This window comes from Hydra viridissima, unplaced genomic scaffold (genome assembly GCF_058129835.1).
Source record: "Hydra viridissima isolate aposymbiotic clone 2 unplaced genomic scaffold, HvirCarnegie_v1 scaffold_6, whole genome shotgun sequence".
NCBI classification, from domain to species: Eukaryota; Metazoa; Cnidaria; class Hydrozoa; order Anthoathecata; family Hydridae; genus Hydra; species Hydra viridissima.
Window position 1 is genome coordinate 5,779,562 of NW_028324305.1, and position 23,548 is coordinate 5,803,109.

The window sequence follows — 23,548 nt, forward strand, 5'->3', positions numbered from 1 at the left end:
ACCGTTTTCATTTACAAAGTTTGTACGAATGTTATTTTAATAATTTTTTAGATAAAGAGCCACTAGCTAACATCGTTCACGCGTTTCGTTATTGGGTGTAATAGAAATGCGATAAATTATTTCTAATAATTACGCCTAACAGTGTAAAAATATTAGCTGTAATTTTAAAAAGGAAACCATATCTCAATTTTTGACAATAACGATAAAATATTTATTTTCTATTTATTATTTTCATAAATGAAAACGGGAATATAAGAACACTAATGGACTAATTAGTTGCCGATGAAAAGAATTCTTGAACGCCTTTTTTATTTCCATAACTTTTTAACTGACATGTTCTTTTCTGAATCTTTTTGCATGACCTATTTGAGGAAACAGAAAATTACTATAAGCGTCTATGATCACATTTATAATTAGATTTAAACTGACCGTTTTTTTTCCTTACCTTCGCTACAGCCATCTCGAAGTCTTCTTGAGTAACGTGTACTCTTCTTTCTCTGAGCGCATACATTCCAGCCTCTGTGCAAACTCCCTATTTTAAAAAAAAAGTCACAATCGCAATAAATTTCTGTATACTGTGCAACGTTTCAAAAAGCAATTTTCTACTTTATTAAGCTTTAATTCAAACGGTATTTACCTTAATTTCGGCGCCAGATGCTCCAGGCATGGTTTCAGCTATCTTTTTCAAGTTAATCCCACGAGTTAAATTCATTTTTCGAGAATGAATACGTAAAATATCCGCTCGTGCCTGAATGTATTACACAAACATTATACAAATTTTAATAGCATAGGCTGTTTTAAGAAGATAAAAAAGATAATTTTATAAGTTCGTATTTAACTGGATAAAACATAAAAGTTTAACTCACATCTTCACCAGGTGCTGGAAATTCTATCTTTCTATCAATACGACCAGGTCTAAGTAACGCGATGTCTAAAATGTCTATACGATTTGTAGCCATAATGACTTTTATATTTTGAGTTGGTTCAAAACCATCAAGCTGATTAAGTAACTCCAACATGGTACGTTGGACTTCACTATCGCCTACATGAAAGAAAACCAGATTCTTTTACGATTATTAAACATTTGGATTATTTACTAATAGGACTGATACATTTTCAACCCTGGGCAGGACTGGCCATTCAGCAGTAATTAAATTGAAACCTTACACTTGGGTTGAAAATTTTTACTAAAACATTGGAACAGTCTGAGAGTAAACAAAAATGAATGTCAAATAAATTCAGAATAACTGCGACTCATTTTAAGAGAGAAATATTTGTAAATTTAAATTTTAAAATTCTGTTTTATGTTTATAATAGTTGCTCGTATTTTTATTTAATTAATTTCTTTAGCTCAGTAGCGATGTTTGTACTCTCAAAAATGTTTCAAGTAGTTGGCTGTAGAGGAACCAATCTGTTTTACTTAGTTTTTTTTCTTTGGTAAGAGAATATAATTTAACGAGTTATAGCAGAAATTAGTAACACATAAATAAACTCTTAATAAAATGGAAAATTATTGAAACAATGATTTGCAAAGACTTATTTGTCTGGAAGATTTATCTTTTTGTAGTATTAAATAATAGTTGGGCAATATTTCAAAGACGCACTACAATTTAGACCATTGAAAATATTATCATGAAATAAAAAGTAAAATTTTAAAAGGAAAACTGAAATTTTAGCTTCCTCATTTTTTATCTGGGGGACTGACAACTAATCAGTCCCTAAAAAAGTCAGGTATTACATTAGTGAATAATGAAGTTTTTTTTTTATCTTGCAACATAAATTAATTTTCCTTCACCAAATTTCCATAGCGAATTTTATTAATTAGATTTCACTGTTTACCTCCACCTGATCCTCCAGATTCTATACGAGATGATCCTATTGAGTCAATTTCATCCATAAAAATAATTGATGGTGCATGTTCTCTATAAATATTTTAAAGAAATAAAAACTATTTATTGTGCATACTATATTTAAAAATATTATTGTAAAATTGTGAACTAACAAAAAAAAAAAAAAAAAAAAAAAAAAACATGGCATTGAAATGAATCTAATAAACAAGACAAATGATATTTAAATACCTTGCAAGAACAAAAAGTTCTCGAACCATTCTTGAGCCTTCACCTATAAATTTTTGGACTAGCTCTGAACCAGAAACTCGAATAAATGTACATTCAGTATGGTGAGCAACAGCCCGTGCTAGCAAAGTTTTGCCAGTACCAGGAGGTCCATACAATAACACGCCCTAAAAAAACAAAAACATTTAATTAATACACAGAGCTCAGTATACTGACTAATGGTTTTTAAAATGATTGAAACTTATAATTGCAAGTAAGTTTTAGCAGCAAAAACAAGAAGTAGTACTGAAATTTGGTTGACAGAAAAGGTACAGATGAACTACCAGACTAACATTTTCCAATAAATAGGGATGTTCTTTGACTATCTACTTTCTTCCACAAAGACTAAAGGTTAACATAAAAGAATCAGCATCCCTTATCATATTAAAGGTTATTGAAATTTGACAGCAAGCAGAATTTCCAATCTAGAGAATTGATCCCAAATGCAAACCCTGATAAAATATTATGATAGCTGCAAAAAGCTTGAAGAGTACCAAAAGAGAAATAATAACAAGGCTCAGGCCAACCAGGAAGGATTTCAAGCCCACCTCTTCTTTTGATATTGCAACAAGTAATAAATCAAGAACCATAACAACATAGGAAGATAGTTACTCATCATGCAAAAAAATAATGTCTCATCTTGCAAAATGGTAGCAATGGTCAATGTTTTCCTGGCTAAGAAGGAAGAGAGAAACCATGCTTAAGAGAAACAATTTCAAATGTTTTCAGCAAAAGTAATGGCTGACTATTACATTTGCACAAAATATTTGCAATTATTTCATACATTCCATCTTTGAATGTGATTTCCTTTCCACTACCAAGCACTCATGCAATACTTTAGGCTTCCTAGATTCTGAAGTATCTACCAATCTGGTGGACTCAACTCAACCAATGGTACTTTGAGAACTCCATCACAATACCTTTGGTATTTTTAAACTTTAGTAAGCTTATCTTTATTTGATGGCAGAGTTGATTTGGATGTGAAGAGACAGACAGTGAAAAAACCTTCAGGGCCAACAATCTGCCAGGGCTCCAGAACACCTTGAACAAATTCTGTGATCTAGTTTTCTACGATGTGTATTATTTGTGCAGTGTGCATCTTTAAATATATATTCTAAAAAAATTTAAATTGGATATGGATAAGGGAATGTGAATGTACCCTATCTGAATTAATGTTCTGAAGCTGATTTGAATAACATCAACAAAGATAATGTTATGTAAATAGTTTGAGCTTGAGTGACCCCAAAACTTTAATAAAATGGCATTAAACTTTGTAGAAACAGTTGTGGGCTCACAAAGATCAAAATTAGAGCTTTTAGAGACCTGATCTGTTGAAATTGATTTTTTTGGAACACTACAATAAACATCAAGATCAATAAGTTCAATTCTATTAACTACTATTATTTTATTACAAAAAATGGAAAACAAAAAATAAATAAAAATGTTAAAGCTTCCCAAATGGAATTAACAATATAAATGTTCTAATTTAACTAATAGAATTTAGACAAAAAATTATTAAAAAATAACAAATAGAGAATTCTCTCTTATTTGACAGAACTTCAATCCATTCAAACTCTGCGAAGATATTTTACAATGGTCAAGACAGGTTGAGAATATATAAAACTCTAACACCAACCTTAGGTTGAGCAATGCCAAGTGCTTCAAATAATTCAGGGTGTTTAACAGGAAGTTCAATGACCTGAATAAAAAAAAAAAAGGTAACTTAAATACAAGAATGAACTAAAAAAGAATGATAAAATGGACACCATTGTTTCCAAATATTCTAGCAAATACACATAATAAATGGTTATAATATTGTTGATCAGCAATTACTTGTTAATTATGTATTAACTATTTATTTGTTAGAATATTCAGAAATGAATGCAGTTTGTATCAATCAAGTTAAATGTTCACGCTTGTGTTCTGGTGAAACACAGTTTCACTCAATCTTCTGTTGTTTTATTACTTTTTATACTGTCTCTTGACTTAACTGTGACAATCTGTTTGTATAAATTTACATACACACATGTCTATCTTATAATTTTATATATACCCACAAACATTTATCTTATAAATTTAACAACTATTTATTAAACCTCTTTTATTTCTTTGATTTGTTTATCTAAGCCACCAATCATTTCATAAGTAGAATCTGGAACTTTTTCAACCATCATCAAGCTGACTAAAGGATCAACCTAGAACAAAGCAACTTTAGTGAAATAATTTAGTGTTTATGTATCATCAAGATTTTGAAAAAATAGAGTTTGCAAAGTTTATACATTTTAAAATGTTAGACATTGTAAACATAGCCAACCTGAAACCATAAAATGAATGTATCTAACTTATGGTCATTTTTCCAGTATTGTTAATTTATACACAAAATTATGCTCAAATTTTTGTTAATTAAGCAAAAAAAAATTAATCCAATAAAAGTAATTTTAAGTAGAAAATTTCAGCTTAACCCATTCCCGAAGAGGTTTTACAGCCAAAATAAACAATACCAATTTTGACAAATAGCATGCTCTATGGTGTCCTAGATCAACAGATCTTAATCCAAGTGACAATATTTGACAAAATATATATATATAATAAAAAGTGTAAGAAAAATATGGTTTACAAAATAGTACATTTGCAAAATAGATTATTTTTGGAGGGTTTTTTCCAAATAAGTGAGTCTTAATGAAAACCACCTTAATTATTTTAACTTTATTAACTTAAATTTCAATTGTGTTGTTAAGTTCAACCTCATTATGCCTTTTTTTAAAAAATAACATCTTGAGTAAACTTTTATGAACAACTAAGCAAAAAGTTAATACTTAAACTGAAATCAAAATGAACTGAAAAATAATATTGAATCACTCAGAGTTCAATATTAATTTACAGGATAAATATACCTTGTTCGGAAGTATTTTATGAAGAGTGTAACTGTCATTTCTTAATGCAACTCTTAAATTTGGAGTTATCTAAATGATTAAAAATACAAAAAAATACTTTTCCTAAAATAAAAAAATACAGCTTTCATTATGAGATAAAAGACAAACTTGTGACATTTCAATTCCTTTATCCAAATCAACAACATATTTTCCTTCAGGGTGAACCTATAAAAAAAATCAGCTTTAGCACTAAAGTTCATTAACAAAATAATGTAAAGTTAAGATAAAACATTGTAAAGCTGATGACAAAAAACATTTCCAAAACATTTGTTATCAACTTTAAATTGTTTATTTATATTAGCAGTGTAATTAATAAAGAAATCAAAAAGATAAAAAAAAAATTACCTTGACTAAAACTTTCTTTTTGTCCATTGGTTTAATAACTTCTCCAACATAGGAACCTTGCTCTTGAAGTAGCTGCAACTCTTCTCTTAGCAGACGCACTTTAACGAAGAAAGCTAAGTGTCAATCTGACTGTCTGAACAGACATTCTTTTGTTGAAATATTTTTACTTGTTAATTGTACATTTACTTATTGATTTTAAACATTTGATTTTCACTAGTTTTCTTATTATGGAAAAGTTGGTTTAAATGAAGTGTTATTCACCAGTTTTAATAATGAATTTTATAACCATTTATTATAAAATCCAACTGGTGAAAACAAAAGCTGATGAATATATATATATATATATATATATATATATATATATATATATATATATATATATATATATATATATATATATATATATATATATATATATATATATATATATATATATATATATATATATATATATATTTATATATATATCTGTATGATGGTGTTAACTATTCTTTGTTAATATTGTCTTTTACAATATAAATATTTCAATAAAACGTGTTTTAAATGCATAAAAAATTTAAACTGTTTAGTGTTCAATATTATTTTTAAAATCTCTAACAATAATTATAATATTTCACTGTATTTGATATTAGCTCATATTGAACATAGTTTCTCTGGCAAGTGCCCATTAGTGTTTGCTAGCCTTAAGCACAAGATACATGGCATATTATGCAGATGGTCATAAAGCATTTATATAATCCATATTTCATTTATTTATAATACTTCTTTTTATTGTTTTCAGAGCATAATGTTTGAAAGCAAATCTGATGCTATACAATCTATGTTATTAGTACTGATGCTTGCACTCTAACTCATCTCAACGATACACCAATTGTTGGGTTAGCCACAGCTCATATATCTAGCAAAGGAGAGGCAGTGACACACAAGTCAGCAAAAGTATTTGGTTTAGATGACAAGATAATTGAAGCTGATTCAAATATTATCAGTTCAAATCTTCCAACATCTTCACAAGAATTACACTGCAGTTACATTATCTTCAAAACAGAGTGCATGCAAAATTGCACAAAATGGGAGGCTCCAAAAAGTCTCTGATCTCAGGTGGCATTTTCATAAGAAATGATATGGGTTTGTTTAGGAGTCAGAACTGAATTTGAGTCAGTTTGATTTACTGCAGATAGCAAACAGACCAGTCAGCAGTCAGAAGGACATAGTCAGAGGCATAAAAAAAGAAATTGTCACAGTTTGACTGAAGTCAATTTGGAAATACAGCTAAGACATTTGCCACTGAATTTCAACACAGTGTAATGGAATTTCCTTGCTCATAGTGTTCTTTATGTATGAATATTTAGATTTCATTAGATTGTGTACAGTTTTCCATATTAGAGATCCCTTTCATACAACCAGAAGCACTTCACAAGGTTACATATTTCAAAAATCGACTATTTGAGCAGCAAATTCAAGAGCTACCATGTGATACTACAAATATGCAGCAGTATGTTACAAAAGTCAGAGGCTTCACAAATACCTCAACACTTGTCTATAGCTCATGGTGGATGATATGCAATTGTGGCATGGATACATTATGGAATGATTTAAAGTTTTTTCACAATCAGGTTAAGTATGAGCAGATTGTGAAAAAAGCTGTTCACACTCTAGTTTCTGCTAGTGCAACATGTGCATTTAAAAATCGTCACTGTTTAGTGATAACAAATACAAATGGTAACAAATACAAATCAACAAAAATTTGCAGTGTCTAGTGATATGGTAACAAATAAAAATCAACATTTTGCTGATCTGTTACTAGAATTGAAGCCAAGCAAAGACTTGCATCAACTGATGACAAGATGTAGAAATTACTTAGGAAAGCCAAAATATCAGAAAGCATTACACTTTTAACAACTTTTGCTAACCTAACTGGAATAGACTCCTTAATATTCTAGCTCCTAAACTTGGATCTTCAACTTTTAACTGAAGCTCTTGAAGACTGATCAAACTGTCCTTCATATCAATGATCACTGCTGAATTTTTGTGCACTGAACATTGTTTAAGCCAAATTTGCGCAGCAAACATAAGAAAACTGAGAGAAATGACTCAATTTTTAAGCTAATGCAATCATTTGAAGATTAACATTATTACAGTTATTAACATTATCAAAAAAATACAGGTTATTGCAAATAGTAATTCACTAATGAAACACAATGACCTAAATAAGATACAAAATACAAAAGAAAAACATTATAAATTAATCACATAATAACAGTAGAACTTTACAAAAATTTATAAGATACACCCATAAAAAAGACTTTTAATTGAGATAAAGTATAGGTCAAATCATTAACACAATGTATTCAGATATATATGCAGGATACATTTACACACAAATAAAAAATTATTAGATGTATATATACACAAATAAAAAAGTTAGAGAGGTAAAGAATGAAGTTAAGCATAACATTTTAGGTAGAAATGATAGGGTGACTTTAAAAACAGATTCTTGTAGATAAGGATAAAATCTGTTTTTAGGGTGTTTGGAAGGGTGTTGCAAGAAAGGACACATTGGTATGTAATGGAACTTATTCCATCTTTAGTTGTCTGTTTTAGTGTAATAGTTAAATTGTTATAAGTGACTGATCTTAGGTTATGCTTACATGTTCTTCTAGTATTAAGAGTTTTATCCTAGTGTTAAAGTACTGCCCCAATTTTCAAAACCTGTTATATCCCTATTATATTTCTTTTCTAATCACAAAATATAGGAGTTTGCTTAGTTGTTGATTTATATATATATATATATATATATATATATATATATATATATATATATATATATATATATATATATATATATATATATATATATATATATATATATATATATACACACACACATATAAACATGTGTAAACATTTGACTATTTGTTTTGACTATTTAGAACATTATTCAAAGCTAAAATTCATTTACACAAAAAATCTTACATAAAATACATTTAAACTTAACCTTTAGCGTTTAGTTCATTCCTTTGTGCTTCTAACCGCCTTAAATTTTTTACTTTCTCAGCAACTTCCATCTAAATTTTTACATGCAAATAGTGATGTAAACTTAATTAACTTAAATGCCATTTAAACAAAACAACAACAAAAAAAGTTTTCACCTAAGATTTACAGAAATATTTAGGAAAATAGTTTTCAATGTATAGAAGTTATCATTAGATAAATATTGATGACTTTTATACATTGAAGCCAGTAAAATTATATGTACAACATACTTGCGACTCTTCTATCTTTGTCACATAATATTGCTGGAGACCCTCATGAGTTTTTTCATTTTCTACTTCCATCTAAACTTAAAGCTTCAACTTTGAATAAATCTTTCTTCTTTCATAAATTAAAACAATCACACATTTAAATTTTCTATTAAAGTTCTTAAAATTTGTATATGTACATATGCATACATATTACAATGAGTTTTTTTTACCTCCACAGGTTGAGCCATGACTTTCATTGGTTTCTTTACAATTGGTGCTCTTGGATAACTTGTGATTACTTCTACTGCAGCCATTTTTAATAAGCTATATAAATATCTCTACTAGTAGGTATACAAATAGTAGAGTCGTTATCTTTATCTATACTAAAGCAAAATATTTTAAAAAATATGTATGTCTAGCATAAGATTTCTAGCTTTGCCTATTTTATCATTACCAATATTTATGTAAAAGAATGGGATCAGCACAAATAATAAATATACAATAGGTAAAGAAATTTTTTTTACTTATTGAACTTATTGAGTTAAAAAAAAAACGTCATTATTATTACCTCCAATATGCAGGTAATAATTATAATTATAGCTACACTTGAGCAACTTAAAGAAGCTCAATTATGAGTAGCATCGATTGTATAAACATGATAAATTTTTGAAGACGGATTGCATAAAAAATTATATTATATTGTATATAGATCACAAATATAAAATGTCTAAATAAGTGTATCGATCACGAAAGTAACATGTATAAATATAATATGGTCTATCAATAGACTATTATTTTTCGGAAAACTTCTTGATTAACTGTATTTTTTTTTTTGTCAAAGACACCCTTTTGGAACATAACTTCATTTTACTGACCGTTTAATGATCTCAATATTGCTTTAACAATATGACGTTTGCGCCTAAGTCTAAAAACTTAACTATTGCTTCATACTTTTTTTACATGAATTTAAGCATACACAATCAAATGTTTTACGTTTATCGACCAGTTCTCTAAAGCATGTAATTATTTTTTAACCATATCAGTGCTTCTCATTCCTATATGTTCTTATAAAGAACCTTTACTTTAAAAAACAAAACTTTCAACACAAACTTTTCTTTCACTTTAAAATTATTTATAAAAAGCTCAAGTTCCAAACCAATTTTAAAACCTGTTTAGTGCTCATATTTCTAACATGATTTCGAACCTGCTAGTCAGGTTCGAAGTTATGTTGGAAACATGAGCACTGATATAATTAAAAAAGATATTAAATGCTTTAGATAAATTGGAATACATCCCAGTTTTTTGGGCCCAACTGCAACGCCAGCGAGACTGAATGAATCAAATAAGGAATTGGATTTTTTTGGCTCACTTTTATTAACACACTTTGATAACGATAGACCACAAGAAAATTAGATTGAGATTGTAGAGATGTAAGCGCATTGTTCAGATTGACTTCAGCAATTGGACATTTTTTTAGTCCACTTAAAAAATAATACACCAGTCAGGAGCTAATGGGTACAAATCTAGGAGTCACATTAGACAAATTTAATTTCAGTAGCCTTTTCAAAAAATCAGAGGATGAAGCATTTACAGCCAAAAACATCACTCTTCTCGATTTCCAGAAAATGAATATACAGATGACGTTGTACAGTGAATAACACTGAACAAGACCAAGGTGAAAAGATTGTAGAACTGAATACAAGTGTTGTCTTTACAGAAAATTCTGCAAACGCAAACTCAATTTTTGACACCTGTTTGAATTGCAATGTGGAAGATCTGGATAATTATTTAAATTCTTATAAGTTTAACTCAAAAGCAACTGGTTATAGCTAACTTCTGTTTCTAAAAAATATTTATGACATCCCTGATCCACAGTACACAATAAAGCTAAAGTTAATTATGCTGTGAATCTATTGTTAAATAAATTAGTTGTTGACCAATATACGAATGAAACTGTTAAGAATCCGTCATTGAATGAATCAATTCTAAATTGAATGAACTGACTGATTGATACAAGGAATGCAAAAATTATTAACTGGATTGACTCTGGGTTATTAAAGATGATAGCGATATTTTGCCCAAACATTCATGGTATGAACAAAAATTCTTTTAAAATCAACGCAAAAAATGTATCTTCCGTGATGACTTTAAAAGCTAGGTTTGATTAAAAAGCGAGAAAAAATAAAATTACTGAGATGAAAAAACTTGAACAAAGAGAAGTTTAAGAGGAGATAAAGAAGTAACCAAAGAAACCTGATTAAAATCTATAGTTGCTATTTGGGCGTTAATGTAATTATAATTCCCATTTTAAACAAACCTCTGTTTTAATTGGATTTTAGTATACAGCATAGTTTCACTTTCATGACTGCATTTAGGAAAAAAAGTTTTTCTCTTGTGTATAACTTCATTTTAAGACCTTTTATCTGCTATAATGACAAATAAAATACCAATATTTTAGCACTTACTTTGCAACATCTCATGTATAGTAGGTACCTTACTGTAACACGGTGGCTACAATTGGGTACTAACTCTTAATGGGATGCTTTGTTGGCTTATATTCGGTGATCCTGGGCAATAACTAATACACTTTTAAAATATTTATTGTAGTTGCTAACTTGAAATTCATATTTTTTTCCTTAGACAAATATAACTTATGCTGCGTATAAATTATGATTAATAATGGGACTAGTATACAACTTAACTTTTTAAGATGACAATTCTACAATGCGATTGCCAAATCGGTCTAGGAAATGCTAAAAGTACTTGAATGGAAAGTCACAGACAACTAATATCGATTAATGCAGCATGCTCTTTATGAATAACATACCTCATTTCAAAGTTTTAACTGTTGCAAAAACTTTCAATACAAAAAAAAAATAATTAATAATATCTTTTTTCTTCCTTTATGTTAAAATTTACAAGATCTTTTATCCCCCCCCCCCCCCAAACAAAAAAACAAGCAAAAAAAAGACACGGAAACCTTTAAGTACTCAATATGTTAAAAAACTGTAATTTTTTTCAGAAACAGAATAATACTCCATAATAATCCATAAGAGATACTTCATAGTTGTCTTATTAATACACGCCTATTGTCTTAATCGTAAATATATTATAAAGGGCTTTCGCAAACATCTGAAAATATAATTTTCATTTCAGAATTAATTTGTTTTACAAATTTTATGTTAAAATTTACAATTTTAAATATAAATTTTAAAAAAACAAAAAAAAAGTTTTAAAAATAATTTACAATTTATAATTTATGAAGAATTGCCAGCAATAAAAGAATCAAAGCCATCTTACGTTGCTTAACGACGATGAACTATTATGGCAATTCACGTATCCGTAATAAGTAGAACTTAGTTGCTCCGTTCGAGATAAGTAATTAACGTCCGCAGTAGCACTAAAAAAAAGTTCCAAAATAAATACCAAAATTAAAAATATAAAAATGATATATATATATATATATATATATATATATATATATATATATATATATATATATATATATATATATATATATATATATATATATATCAAGAATATAAACAAGATTCTGATGCAGCTTTAGAAAATTAAATTAAAATATTTATTTGTAATAGTTTTAACAAAGTCGTAGAATAATGAATTGATGTTCCGATCAATGAAATGAAATGTCTTTTTTACATTTAAAAATGTTAACAATTCATAGAGCAATATCAGACAAAGATGTTTTAAAGAACAACTTTTTTACTTATATAAGTCATAGTAGGGTAGTTGCAACAGTCATGGTGTTGGTAAAAATTAAAAGTAATTATAAGTATTTAAAAATAATTTTTTGAAGGATTTGAAGATTAGGAGAGCACCCAGATTGGAGATATTTAATCTTAAAGAACTACTTCAAAAAGCTACTAAATTGATCTCATTGGTTGGGAAGATTGTGCTTATAGTAAACCACTCCTCAAGACTTCACTCACTATGTGTAAAGTGAAACACTTTCTAAACCAAGTCTACAACTATACACAAAAGTTTAATTGAGATTATGCATTTTTTGACACTTGATAACCAACTATTTTACTTAATTAACGCTTTAACTGATAAAATCGCTAGCTTGACTAAAAAAAATTCATCTTAACATTAAAAAACAGTATTTTAATTGCTAAAAATCGTCAAATATTAACTTGCAATATTTCAAATTTCAATTTACAAAATTTTTTCTTCTTCACTTTTTCTGATATAAACCTTAACTTGATTAAAGTGTTATGCAACTCATTTTTTCACTATATAGTTAAATTTTTGTAAAGACTTTTTTTTAAACAATTTATCTTACTAATACTAATTGTATAGCGAATTCACATTTCTTTTTAAAAAGAAAATTAAATTCATTTTCCAGGTTTTTTTTTTTTTTTTTAGTTAAAAGAAAAAAACAGAAACGTTAGAAATTAACACCTTGATTAGACTTTTATGCATAGCTGTATGGCCCCATTACACTCAACCCATTAGCAATGTGCTATGAATTGATATATGATACGAGTTGAGTGTAAAAGACCTTGTGAATCTAACAAAGTTCATATGATCTGTTTGATTTTTTTACTATCGAAAATCCTAACAAAAAGTTGAATATATTATTTAACTCCTAAAGGTTTTTTTGTGGATATTCAAAAATTTGACACAAATATAAAAATAATTGTAAAGGGAGGTCAGTTAAATAAAATTTATTAAAATGCTTTTATTTTTATATTTAACATAGTAAAATTTTCATGTACTAACTTTGCACATGGCTGTTTCATCTGTTCCTCTTAAGAAATGTCTCCATAACAGATTTGTGCTATTGAATTCAGCGTAGTTCGTCATGATATTTACTTAAGTTCAATTTTTTTTTAAAGTTCTAAAGTTCTTAAATTATTTCAACTTACGTTTCTTTATCAAATCTGTAATTCTAACTGAATTTGTTACTGTGAAAATGATTACCACTTTGAATAACTGCAAAAAAAGCTTATTTACTTAAAAAACCTTCTGTATTTTGAAAACTTCATTAATTTAAACCGTTGTTGAAAAATTTTTGAGAATCACGCATAGATTTCATCGCATAAGAACTGTAGGGTTCTATCTAATTTTTGCTGTTGTGAGAATTTAACTTTCAACTTTTCTTAGTTAATGTTTTTATTCCTGTCATTTTTTATAACTTCAACTATAACTCTTTTTTAATTTATGCTTCATAATTAAACTGATAATATTATTTATAAATATTTTCAATTTTGTGTTTTTTATTATTATAAATTGTTAATTAAAACTTATAGTATGAAAAAAGCAGATCGAGCTCTTTAATTCATCGACGATGAAGCCGAAAATTCAAAATTAAATTAAATCATTGCAAAGAGAATACAGCTATGAAATAAATATTTTACCAAAGATTATATTTACTAGACACTTTGTAATGTACAAATAATTTAATAACCTAATCCCTATTTATCTTTATTTTTCTTTTATTACATTCCCAAAATAATTATATTTGTCATAAAACAAAAGCAAATAGGATAACAAGGGAGTTGATGCAAAGATATCCTAATATAATATTTTAGTAACATCAGCTGTGATAGATATCTTTAAAACTTTTGAATGCATAAAAAATAAATGTACATTATCTGAAAAAAAAAAAAAAAATTTACATTATATACAAATGTAAATTATCTCCATTAACTTACACAAACTTTTCCAACAATGACCATTTCCAACCTGATGCACATATTGACCTAAAAGATATTTTGAGCAGTAATATTTCAGCATTTTAAACTAAACAACAAATGTACTTATTAAAATCAACTTACTGAATTTTAAGATTTAGGCCTGAATCTGTAAACATTTGTTGAGAAATGAACACATTCTAAAGAAAACATACATTAAAAAAATTAATATAGAATGATAAAAACTTACATATTTTAAAACTTTTGAATAGTCTAAATGTAAAAATAATTTAAAAAATGAAAAAACTACTTCACACTGATAATTTCATGGAGGTTTTTGAAGTTATAATTCAGAGTTTATTTTATTTGCTTAAATAAACTATTTTCTTTAAAAAACAACTAATGTAATAGTAAAATAATTCTTTTTTTTGACTTCTAAAATTCTAATAGATAATTTAAAATAATTTAGTAGATACCTATAATAAACTTATTTTCTTGTCTCACCTTGCTAGTTGATCTGCTAGGAACGGCTATGTCAATAATATCGTAGGATGTATTTAGAATATACTTGTTCCAATAGATATCAAGATTGAAGTTTTTAACTTGAACTTCAAAATAGTTATGGTTTTTCACCTGGTAAGTTACCTTTAAAGTAAACATATAGAGTAATATATAGGAATTACGTTTAAAAAAAAAAGAGAAAGAATTTAAAGTAAAAAGTATTGGCTAATCTTTTAGTGTCTGTTGCTCAAATTTATTAAACAAAGTATTTGTATAGTTAAAAAGTGTTAAATGACATGATATAAACAAGAAGTCTGCATAAACAAGACAGAAAAATATGACTAGAATTAGGTGAAGCCAAAAAAAGAATCAGCCAGTCTGAGCTTATTTTCTAATTGAACATACCATAGAATTTAGAGCATTTGATTTGTTGTAAAATGGTCCTTAACATTCCCATACAAAATTTAAACATTTTTATACACTCATCATTTTAAACTGTCTTAATAAAACATAGCATAATATATTCTTATGAAAATGTGTAGTACAAGCTGGGTGACATCTTTGCTTTATTACTTATGGCTAATAATCTATTTTTCTACTTAGAGTGAAAATGTTTTAGAGAAATTAACAAGATTTATCTTATTATCATATCAACACACGCTTTTATATGGAAATATTTAATTCACCATTCATTATTCTGGGGTAGTAGACTATACAAGCTGTTAAGCAGAAGATTTTAAGGAGTAGAGTAAAGATGTACAAAGCCTTTGCAAACATAACAATTAAAGATTAAAATTGTTTGCATTTGTAAAATTGAATGCACCAATTTATATTATCCATTAACCCAACACAACATGCATTTTTTTCTTAATGATTTAAAAAAAAAAAAATTTTATAAAATATTATCAAAAATAAAGTTGATAATTCGAAAAAATTAGAATATTCATGAATTTTTTTTTTATCGGGGGTCTTTTAGGCTTTGTTTCTTTAAAGCAACAATATGCAATCGAGTTTTAAAAAAGACGAGATTTAAGGTTATAATTATGCCTAGAAACCCATCAAATACTCCACAACAAAGTCAAACTTAGTAGCTTCTAACTTCTGTTTCTTTTTTAATAAAATAGTGACATTCAGTCACTGATTTTCTATGACATAAAAAAGGCCTACACTTGGCCTATTTTTCAAAATATTTTAAAAAAATTTTTGAAAAAAGGGATTTGGTACAGATTTCCATAAAAAAACAATTACAAAACAAACAAATTCATTATTTTCTTTATTAATAAAGTTTAATAAACATTCTAAACATTTTTTAAAAATAAAATTCACCAGTTTCAATCATTGTGAAAACATTTGAAGCAGTTTGATTTTGCAGTGAAATCTTTTCTTTTCTAATTAAACAATCAGCAATATTCATTTTGAACCCTCTGAGTTTCAATAAAGTGTTGCCTTCATTTTGACGACAATATAAGATCCATGATTGAACCACAACCATGTCAAAAAAGTGGAAAAGCAATTTGTGGTACCATTTTTTTAAACCGTATACTAATTCTGTGAAGACTAAGAAATCCATCTAATAGGTCTACTCCACCTAAACATGTTATATGTTTACACAGAAAGTGTTTAGAAAATTACTTTATGTTAAAAAATATCCTAAAATGCATAATGTTGCTTTAAAGCAACACACAGTAAAATAAAGCTAGCAGAACCCATATATGGAGAAAATGGTTTTATTTCTTTTTTTTTTACACTCACTAAAGATTAAAAATATATAAAATGATTTTATATATATTCTAACCCTTTATGTATGTTTAGATATCTAGTTCAAAAAATACCTCTTTCAACAGTAGCTAAATGCAGATTTCTGATTGTTTGAAATTGATAATAACGAGAGTTATTAGGAACAAAAAAACAATTAATGTGTTTTAAACTGCGGGTTTATTAGTATTTTTGACGGAATAACTAAATATATGCGTACTAATTTAAATTTATACTATAAAAATAAGTCAAATCCTGTTTGTTTCTTTAAATATACAACATGCAGTATCGGATTAAATTATGAAAACAATATTCTGACAAGTAGTTGATTCAATTAAAATTCTGCAAGTAATTTACTTGAAAGGTTTCTTAAAACTAATGCAAATCAATTAATTTGCTAAAATACTCATTAAAATTTATGAGAACCATCAATTAATTTATTATAATCGTTTCCAATTAATCTGACATAAAAATTTTATAACTGAAAATTCTTATAACTACTATAAAGAATTTGTCTACTAACTCATTTGTTAATAATATACTTTTAAAGAGTATTATAAAAACACATTAGAATAGTTTGGTTTTTATTAAGGTTGTCATAAAAATGTCCAAGAATTTTAAACTATGTAAAAAATCCTTAACTAGCTATAGTGTATATGATTCTTCTAACAACAATCACAACTTGCTAAATAACTACCTATCATCTCATTTTTTTCCTAGCTGGGATCCAAACACGCTCCTCTGTTGGTAAGAACTGAGACTGAGAGGTGCTTTAAGTAGCAACTGCTCCTCTGCTGGAGCCTTCATCATCTGTCTCTTCCTTTAAATCCATGTTTTCTTTATCTTCCAAATCATCAATTGGAATAGAACTGCTTCTATTTCTCTAATTATTTGGGCTGAAAATGGTATATGACGTTTAAAGTTGTACTCTTTGCCATTCTAAAGGTGATTTGCTTACCCCCAGACTCACATACCTTGCAATTGGCCTTGACCTGACACCCCTTTTGATCTTACCAGACCATTACCATATGTGGGATCTTGGCATGTTACTAACACAAAGACTTTAAAATGTCTATATTATTTAACTTGAAATTTAGAATAAATTTTGAGAGGTGGAAGTTGGTAGGAGCGCTGCCTTTTAGTAAATTTTAATTAAGTTGAAAAAATACATAATCACATTTTAAGTGATAACATGAAATTTTATAGTATCTAATTTTAAGACCAGTATTTATAGTATCTAATTGTAAGACCAGTATTTTCTCTTAACCTAAAGATATCATTTGAAGAAATGCATTAACTTGCATATAGTAATGAAGACCATCATCAATGAAAAAAACTTCTTGATCTGAATATCTAGCAGGTTGCTATTGCAAAAGGATGTTACTGCAAACTGATTGTAACTTTCATCCAAAAACTTAAAAATTATCTCGTAAAACAGAACTTTTTGTAGATAATTTATCACTTTCTTCTTGTAAAATTCTTAGTTTAAAATGATCTAGATATCTGAAACTCTTAAGAACTGCAGAAAAGGTTAAAATTGTGGCAACCTGACCTATTAGTGACTGTATTGGTGACATCTTTTGATTTTGTTCACTGCAACAATAAAACCCAAAACTTTTTATGTAGTAATTTACAGTGACAGCTGATTATTTAGCAAAAACACAAAATTACTTAGTCAACTTATTTTAAAAGCTTAAAAAATTGTAGCTGTACCTAGTCGCAATCTGAAACCATTCCTTTGATCTTAATTTAAAATTTGCTGAAATAATATATCATATATCACCCATATAACTTTGTACATACCATAATTATATTACAATTTTATAAAAAAGTTTTTTAAAAGATTTTATCATCTTTTAAAAATTTTATTCTTGAACTTTTTTAATCAATTAGTGTTATTAAAAAGTGAAAAGCCTGAAAAAACACACCTCCCTGTGTCTCCCAATTTAATTTTCTTCTCTGTGAAGCAACAAAAAAGTAAATTGAAAGAGATATTAGAAGATTTTGCTATACACTTATTCAAAATTTATTATTTATCAAATTATATACCATGCTTAATGATAGAAGATTCTTACTTCTACTTAAAACTTTAAAAACAGCTTTAAAAAGCTAAGAATTTTTTTTTCTTCATTATTATATTAAACCTTTTAAAAATGAAAATTATCTTTAAAATTTTATTACAACACTTAAATGTAATTAAAAACTTACTTCTACAAAAATAAAAGATATTTCATCTTTATTATCGGGCATATAAATGTTCACAGATTTTGTAGCAACAACCGATATAGTGACAGATCGTGGAAGAAAAAAGAAAGCTATCAGGAAAAAACACACCATACAAAGCAATAATGTAATACCCAGATAGAGTTTTCTAAATTGAAAGCAAGTAATTGTTCAAAGAAAAAAGTAAAACAGCCTACAAAACTACATAATATTAATGAATGTTAATTACACTTAACAAACTTTGATAATGCTTACGTTCTTTTTGGACGTAAACGTTTATCAGTAACAGATATTAATGCCAAAACAGTATCTGCCTGATCTAAAAATGAAATAAAAAACATGACATACAAGAACAAACAATGAAAAAAAACATTAAACAAACTAAAAAATTATTTATAGGAATATTTCAAAATCAGATTAATGTAATAGGACATAATTAAAATTGACTTTTTTTCTGCTAACTTAAGTCTAGAATATAATAAATTCCCTTATTACCTATCACACCAATTTATAATTTTGAAAAATCATAAATTGGTGTGATAGGTAATAAGGGCATATACAAAATATCAATGCTTACTGTGTTTATAGGATAGCCAAGCTAAATAAAAGTAATGGGATTGAAAAATTTGACTAGTCAGAACTTGGTTTCATGCAGCAATTTGGCAAAGCACTTAATTAAGAGGATGACAATGACTGTTTAAATCTTACAAAAGGAATTTTTTGTAAAGGTCATGAAAAACATTTTGGCAAATATAATTTTACAAGAGCAATAAACCACTTGGTAGAACATTCACTTGAAAGTTATCATCTTTTTGGGTAAAACACAAGCATTAAGACTTATTTCCTCACTAGGGTGGTTAATTTTGGGTAAAACACAAGCATTAAGACTTATTTCCTCACTAGGGTGGTTAATTTTGGGTAAAACACAAGCATTAAGACTTATTTCCTCACTAGGGTGGTTAATTTTGGGTAAAACACAAGCATTAAGACTTATTTCCTCACTAGGGTGGTTAATTTTGGGTAAAACACAAGCATTAAGACTTATTTCCTCACTAGGGTGGTTAATTTTGGGTAAAACACAAGCATTAAGACTTATTTCCTCACTAGGGTGGTTAATTTTTAATCTCGAAAAAAATTTACTTTTAGTACACCCTTTAAACATGTTTCATTTGATAAAATAACACTGGGTTTAAAAAAATTTGAGGTCCCTCAGGACCCTTGATTCTTTGGCAGGTTCCTATATAAGAAAAAAAAAAAATTTCCAAAAGTATATCAAACTGGGTCTCAAAAGAAGCAAAACTAGATAGAGATTTTTTTTTTTTTTTAAAAAAAAGTGTTTTTAAATTAGATAAAAAAATAACCACTCTATTCCTTAGTGAATGAGCATATTAAACACTTTAAAGATAATAAACAACACATAAAAATAGTAAACACATAAAAACAAACAAAGAACAACAAAAAAATTTTGTAGCATAAGAAAAAATACTATCATAAAAATTAAACAATTGAGACAAAATTAAAAAACATTTTTACCCTGAGACAGTTTTCCTTTGCCTAAACATGTTGGACACTGCTGAGAATTTACATTTATAAAGCTACTACTATCAAATTGATTTTCTTCCTCTAAGCTTTCCTGGTTGTTTAAAAGAGGCTGCTTACAAGTAGATATGCATGACATTTCACTTAGGTGACATTAACAACACTTTAATTGCAGAGGAACCAGTGACAGAGAAAAGAAAGTTATTAAATTCAATTGCAGAACTACTAGAAAAAACAAATTAAATAGTAACTTGAGAATAACTTTAAAAAATAAATGCTAAATTATTATTAAAAAAGAAAAATATAAATTACTTCTTGGAAAAATTATAAACATAACCAAAAAACAATTAATTGCTAATGTAATGTTCAACATTTTTTTCAATCATTCTAAACTATTATCAATAGAAAATTCCACAAAAGTATATAACGATTTTGACAAACTATTATTTCTTAATATTAAAGAATTGAATAAGTGCCAAAGAAACAATTCTAATAATGAACTTAGAGAACTAACTACAAGACTGTACATGTACATGCTTTAAGCACTTTTTTAAACAATACAATATACTAATAAAAAATGTATTATTTGTATGTTATAGATTGTTATGCATTAAACTGTGTACAAAAATGTTATTCGAAAAATAATTTCATGTCACACATGACTTTTTATCATTATATAAATAAATATATACATGTGTATATATTTTACAACATATACACATATTTATATTAAAAAAATAATTAACCTCAATAATATATTTCTTCTACACTGTTTGAGCATTAAATTACTTGTTTTGTACCTCTCAAGTAACAAAAATTTAAAAACAAAACAAGAAACACATTTAAGAGAAAAAGTTAATTGAATGATCTTTACTGACCCAATTATTTATTTCAATAAAAATAAAAGTTGTAAACAAACCAATATATGTTGAGAAAATGAAATTACATTAACATCATTATGCAAAATTTACACTTGGGCTGGTTTTACAACTGTTTTGGCAATGTTCTTTCTTGAAAAAATTTAATGATACTTTACTAGGTACGCAACATGCATACTTTAACAACTACCATTTTTAGGAACCTTGATTTGACACTATGTTAATTTTGTAGATGGTACTTTGTTAAACTTTGCAGCAGCTTCTCTCTTCCGTTGCTGTGTGCGGACCCATTGGCGATAATCACTAAGAGTTTTAATAGATTCACCATAGTAGTCATCTTCAAACTTTGAGTCTTGACTAAATCTGTGCTTTTCAAGGCGCTTTAGAAAATTTTTATCTTTCTCTTGTAACCGAAATGCATCTGCTTTGTTCAAAAAAGCCCAGACTACTTTAAAGATATTTGCTCCTAAAACATATCCAAGTAAACTTGATGATACTCCACATATTCCACAAAATACAATAGGATCCAGTCCCATTATTAATTGCACATTGTCTGGAGTTGCATCAAACATATCAGGAACCAAGTATGCTGTAGCCATAGACGAAATAGCTAAACCAGTAAGTCCAAAAGGAATTCCAGAAAGCCTTTGTTTAGTCCTCAAAGATCGTTTAAGATTTTGATATTCATCAAAAGTTAGCTTGGAATATTTTTCAGTTGAAGAACTGCTTTTGAACCCATCCAAATGCAGCAATTGAGTTGATAACAATGGCTGAGAACAGAGCATCCATTCCCACTGTATTATACGAGGTTTTACAATATGTCGGGACAAAACAAACACAGCCATTTATTAGCCTTCTAAAATAAAACAAAGTTATACAATTTATTTACACATTTCACGTATAGCTAAATTTTACATATGTATACTGTATGATACATATGTATTTATACTGTATTACACGTATTACACAAGTATGTTATGAATTACACAAGTATGTATATGCATACACAAATAAGCATTACATAAGTATAAGTATTCATATGTATAGAGTATAACTTTAAAGTGCATGAATATATATAAAGCTACAGCTATAATTGTAGGTTTTTTGGAGAAAAAAAAGCCAAACATATCAGTTTTAAGAATTTTGATTTGTTGGAGAAGTTAGACGGGTCAGTGTAACGACTTTTGTCACATGCCTCGAGTCTACGCTTACCTTCCGGGTAATCAATTGAGCATGCGTTTTTAAAAAAACGAATTTTTAAAAAATAAAATAACGAACAAAACATAGGCCTTATTACACTATCTAAAGTATCAAAATTTAACTTAACAACAATTCCTTAGAGAAACGTCACGCAACAATTTCAACGCGGAGAGTTATTTATTTTACTTACAATCGATTCATAATACTCACAGATTGTTCCAACTTCAGTTGACACTGGATATCTTAAATACTTGATATTTCGCAATTTCGTCCGGTCTTTTGGGCATTAACGCACTCCTTTAGGCCAAAAAATCCTCTCGAACCTTATTATCCCGAAACTTTTTGTTATCTACAACAAAATTTCAAAAGTTCTGGGCATGATTTTTGAATTTTTGAATTTTTTTATAAGATTTCATTTCTTGAAACTTGAATTTTCGAAAAGTATTCCTTTGAAAGTTTAATTGATTTTTTCAATCAACTCGAAAACATGACGCTCGTTATACTAAAATATACAAACAAATCTTTAATGGAGAAATGGCGTTAAAAACCTGGCGAAGGGGATGTCTAACAAAAAGGTAGCCAAAAAGTATGGTATCCCAGAGAACGTAGTATCAACCTGGATAAAGACAAATCATTGATCTCGCTGGAAAAAATGACTCAAAGTCTAAAGGAAACATCGTACAGGTAGTTGTGAAAACATAGAAAGATCACATGTGTCAAAATGTACCGTCTATCAAAAGAAAAATGTTCTTCAATTAAAAAGTTGGATGACCGAAGACTTTTTTACAGAATGGATGGAGGTTGATTCTTCTTTTTGTGCTCAAGACAGGAAAGTAGTACTCCTAGTAGATAGCTGACCTGCCCATCCACACACTAAAGGGGTAAGCAACATTAACCGAATATATCTCCCCATTAACAGCCCATTGGTTATTCAGCCCACGAATCAAGACTTAATACAAAGTTTAAAGTAAATTACTTGTTTATGTTGTCAGCCTTGATACACAGACATAAAAAAATTTTATGTCTGTGTATCAAGGCTGACAACATAAACAAGTCCCTGCCAATAGTTTCTATGCCTGAAACAATGATAGATCTAGCTTCTTCTATGGAATGTTATATCAGAGGAGACTATCGTTAAATGTTAATTTTTCACAGCCT

At 27.8% G+C, this 23,548-nt stretch overlaps 3 protein-coding genes across 3 annotated transcripts; all 3 read right to left on the bottom strand.

The window, feature by feature from the left end:
• Positions 1–210: 210 nt before the first annotated feature.
• Positions 211–9,042, bottom strand: LOC145190773 (26S proteasome regulatory subunit 8). The gene is made up of 14 exons (XM_090090015.1): positions 8,865–9,042; positions 8,656–8,727; positions 8,388–8,457; positions 5,393–5,490; positions 5,156–5,212; positions 5,009–5,077; positions 4,211–4,309; positions 3,751–3,813; positions 2,079–2,242; positions 1,840–1,922; positions 867–1,042; positions 638–748; positions 446–532; positions 211–362 (listed from the first exon to the last, which is right to left on the bottom strand). Exons 1-14 carry the CDS (start codon positions 8,946–8,948, stop codon positions 309–311), a joined length of 1,287 nt encoding a protein of 428 aa, XP_089946141.1. The 5' UTR covers positions 8,949–9,042; the 3' UTR covers positions 211–308.
• Positions 9,043–11,615: 2,573 nt separating this feature from the next.
• LOC145190327 (transmembrane protein 106B-like) lies at positions 11,616–20,565 on the bottom strand. Its single transcript, XM_090091154.1, has 7 exons — positions 20,307–20,565; positions 19,029–19,092; positions 18,759–18,921; positions 14,799–14,939; positions 14,439–14,494; positions 14,316–14,363; positions 11,616–12,034 (listed from the first exon to the last, which is right to left on the bottom strand). The coding sequence occupies exons 1-7, from the start codon at positions 20,449–20,451 to the stop codon at positions 11,920–11,922; spliced, it is 732 nt and encodes a 243-aa protein (XP_089947280.1). The 5' UTR covers positions 20,452–20,565; the 3' UTR covers positions 11,616–11,919.
• Positions 20,566–21,197: 632 nt separating this feature from the next.
• LOC145190531 (uncharacterized) lies at positions 21,198–22,088 on the bottom strand. Its single transcript, XM_080067417.2, has one exon. The coding sequence runs from the start codon at positions 22,033–22,035 to the stop codon at positions 21,406–21,408; it is 630 nt and encodes a 209-aa protein (XP_079923543.2). The 5' UTR covers positions 22,036–22,088; the 3' UTR covers positions 21,198–21,405.
• Between the last annotated feature and the right edge of the window lie 1,460 nt (positions 22,089–23,548).

What these genes read in the sequence shown, in the direction of transcription:
- LOC145190773 (XM_090090015.1), bottom strand. Translation starts at nt 8,948, where the DNA reads ATGGCTGCAGTAGAAGTAATCACAAGTTATCCAAGAGCACCAATTGTA. An exon ending in TTGGCATTGCTCAACCTAAG is followed by an intron (nt 2,243 to 3,750) that starts GTTGGTGTTAGA and finishes TTGTTTTTTTAG; the next exon opens with GGCGTGTTATTGTATGGACC. An exon ending in GAACTTTTTGTTCTTGCAAG is followed by an intron (nt 1,923 to 2,078) that starts GTATTTAAATAT and finishes AAATATTTATAG; the next exon opens with AGAACATGCACCATCAATTA.
- LOC145190327 (XM_090091154.1), bottom strand. Translation starts at nt 20,451, where the DNA reads ATGTCATGCATATCTACTTGTAAGCAGCCTCTTTTAAACAACCAGGAA. An exon ending in CTAGCAGATCAACTAGCAAG is followed by an intron (nt 14,495 to 14,798) that starts GTGAGACAAGAA and finishes TGTTTTCTTTAG; the next exon opens with AATGTGTTCATTTCTCAACA. An exon ending in TCATTGTTGGAAAAGTTTGT is followed by an intron (nt 12,035 to 14,315) that starts GTAAGTTAATGG and finishes ACTTTTTTTTAG; the next exon opens with TGCTACTGCGGACGTTAATT.
- LOC145190531 (XM_080067417.2), bottom strand. Translation starts at nt 22,035, where the DNA reads ATGGCTGTGTTTGTTTTGTCCCGACATATTGTAAAACCTCGTATAATA.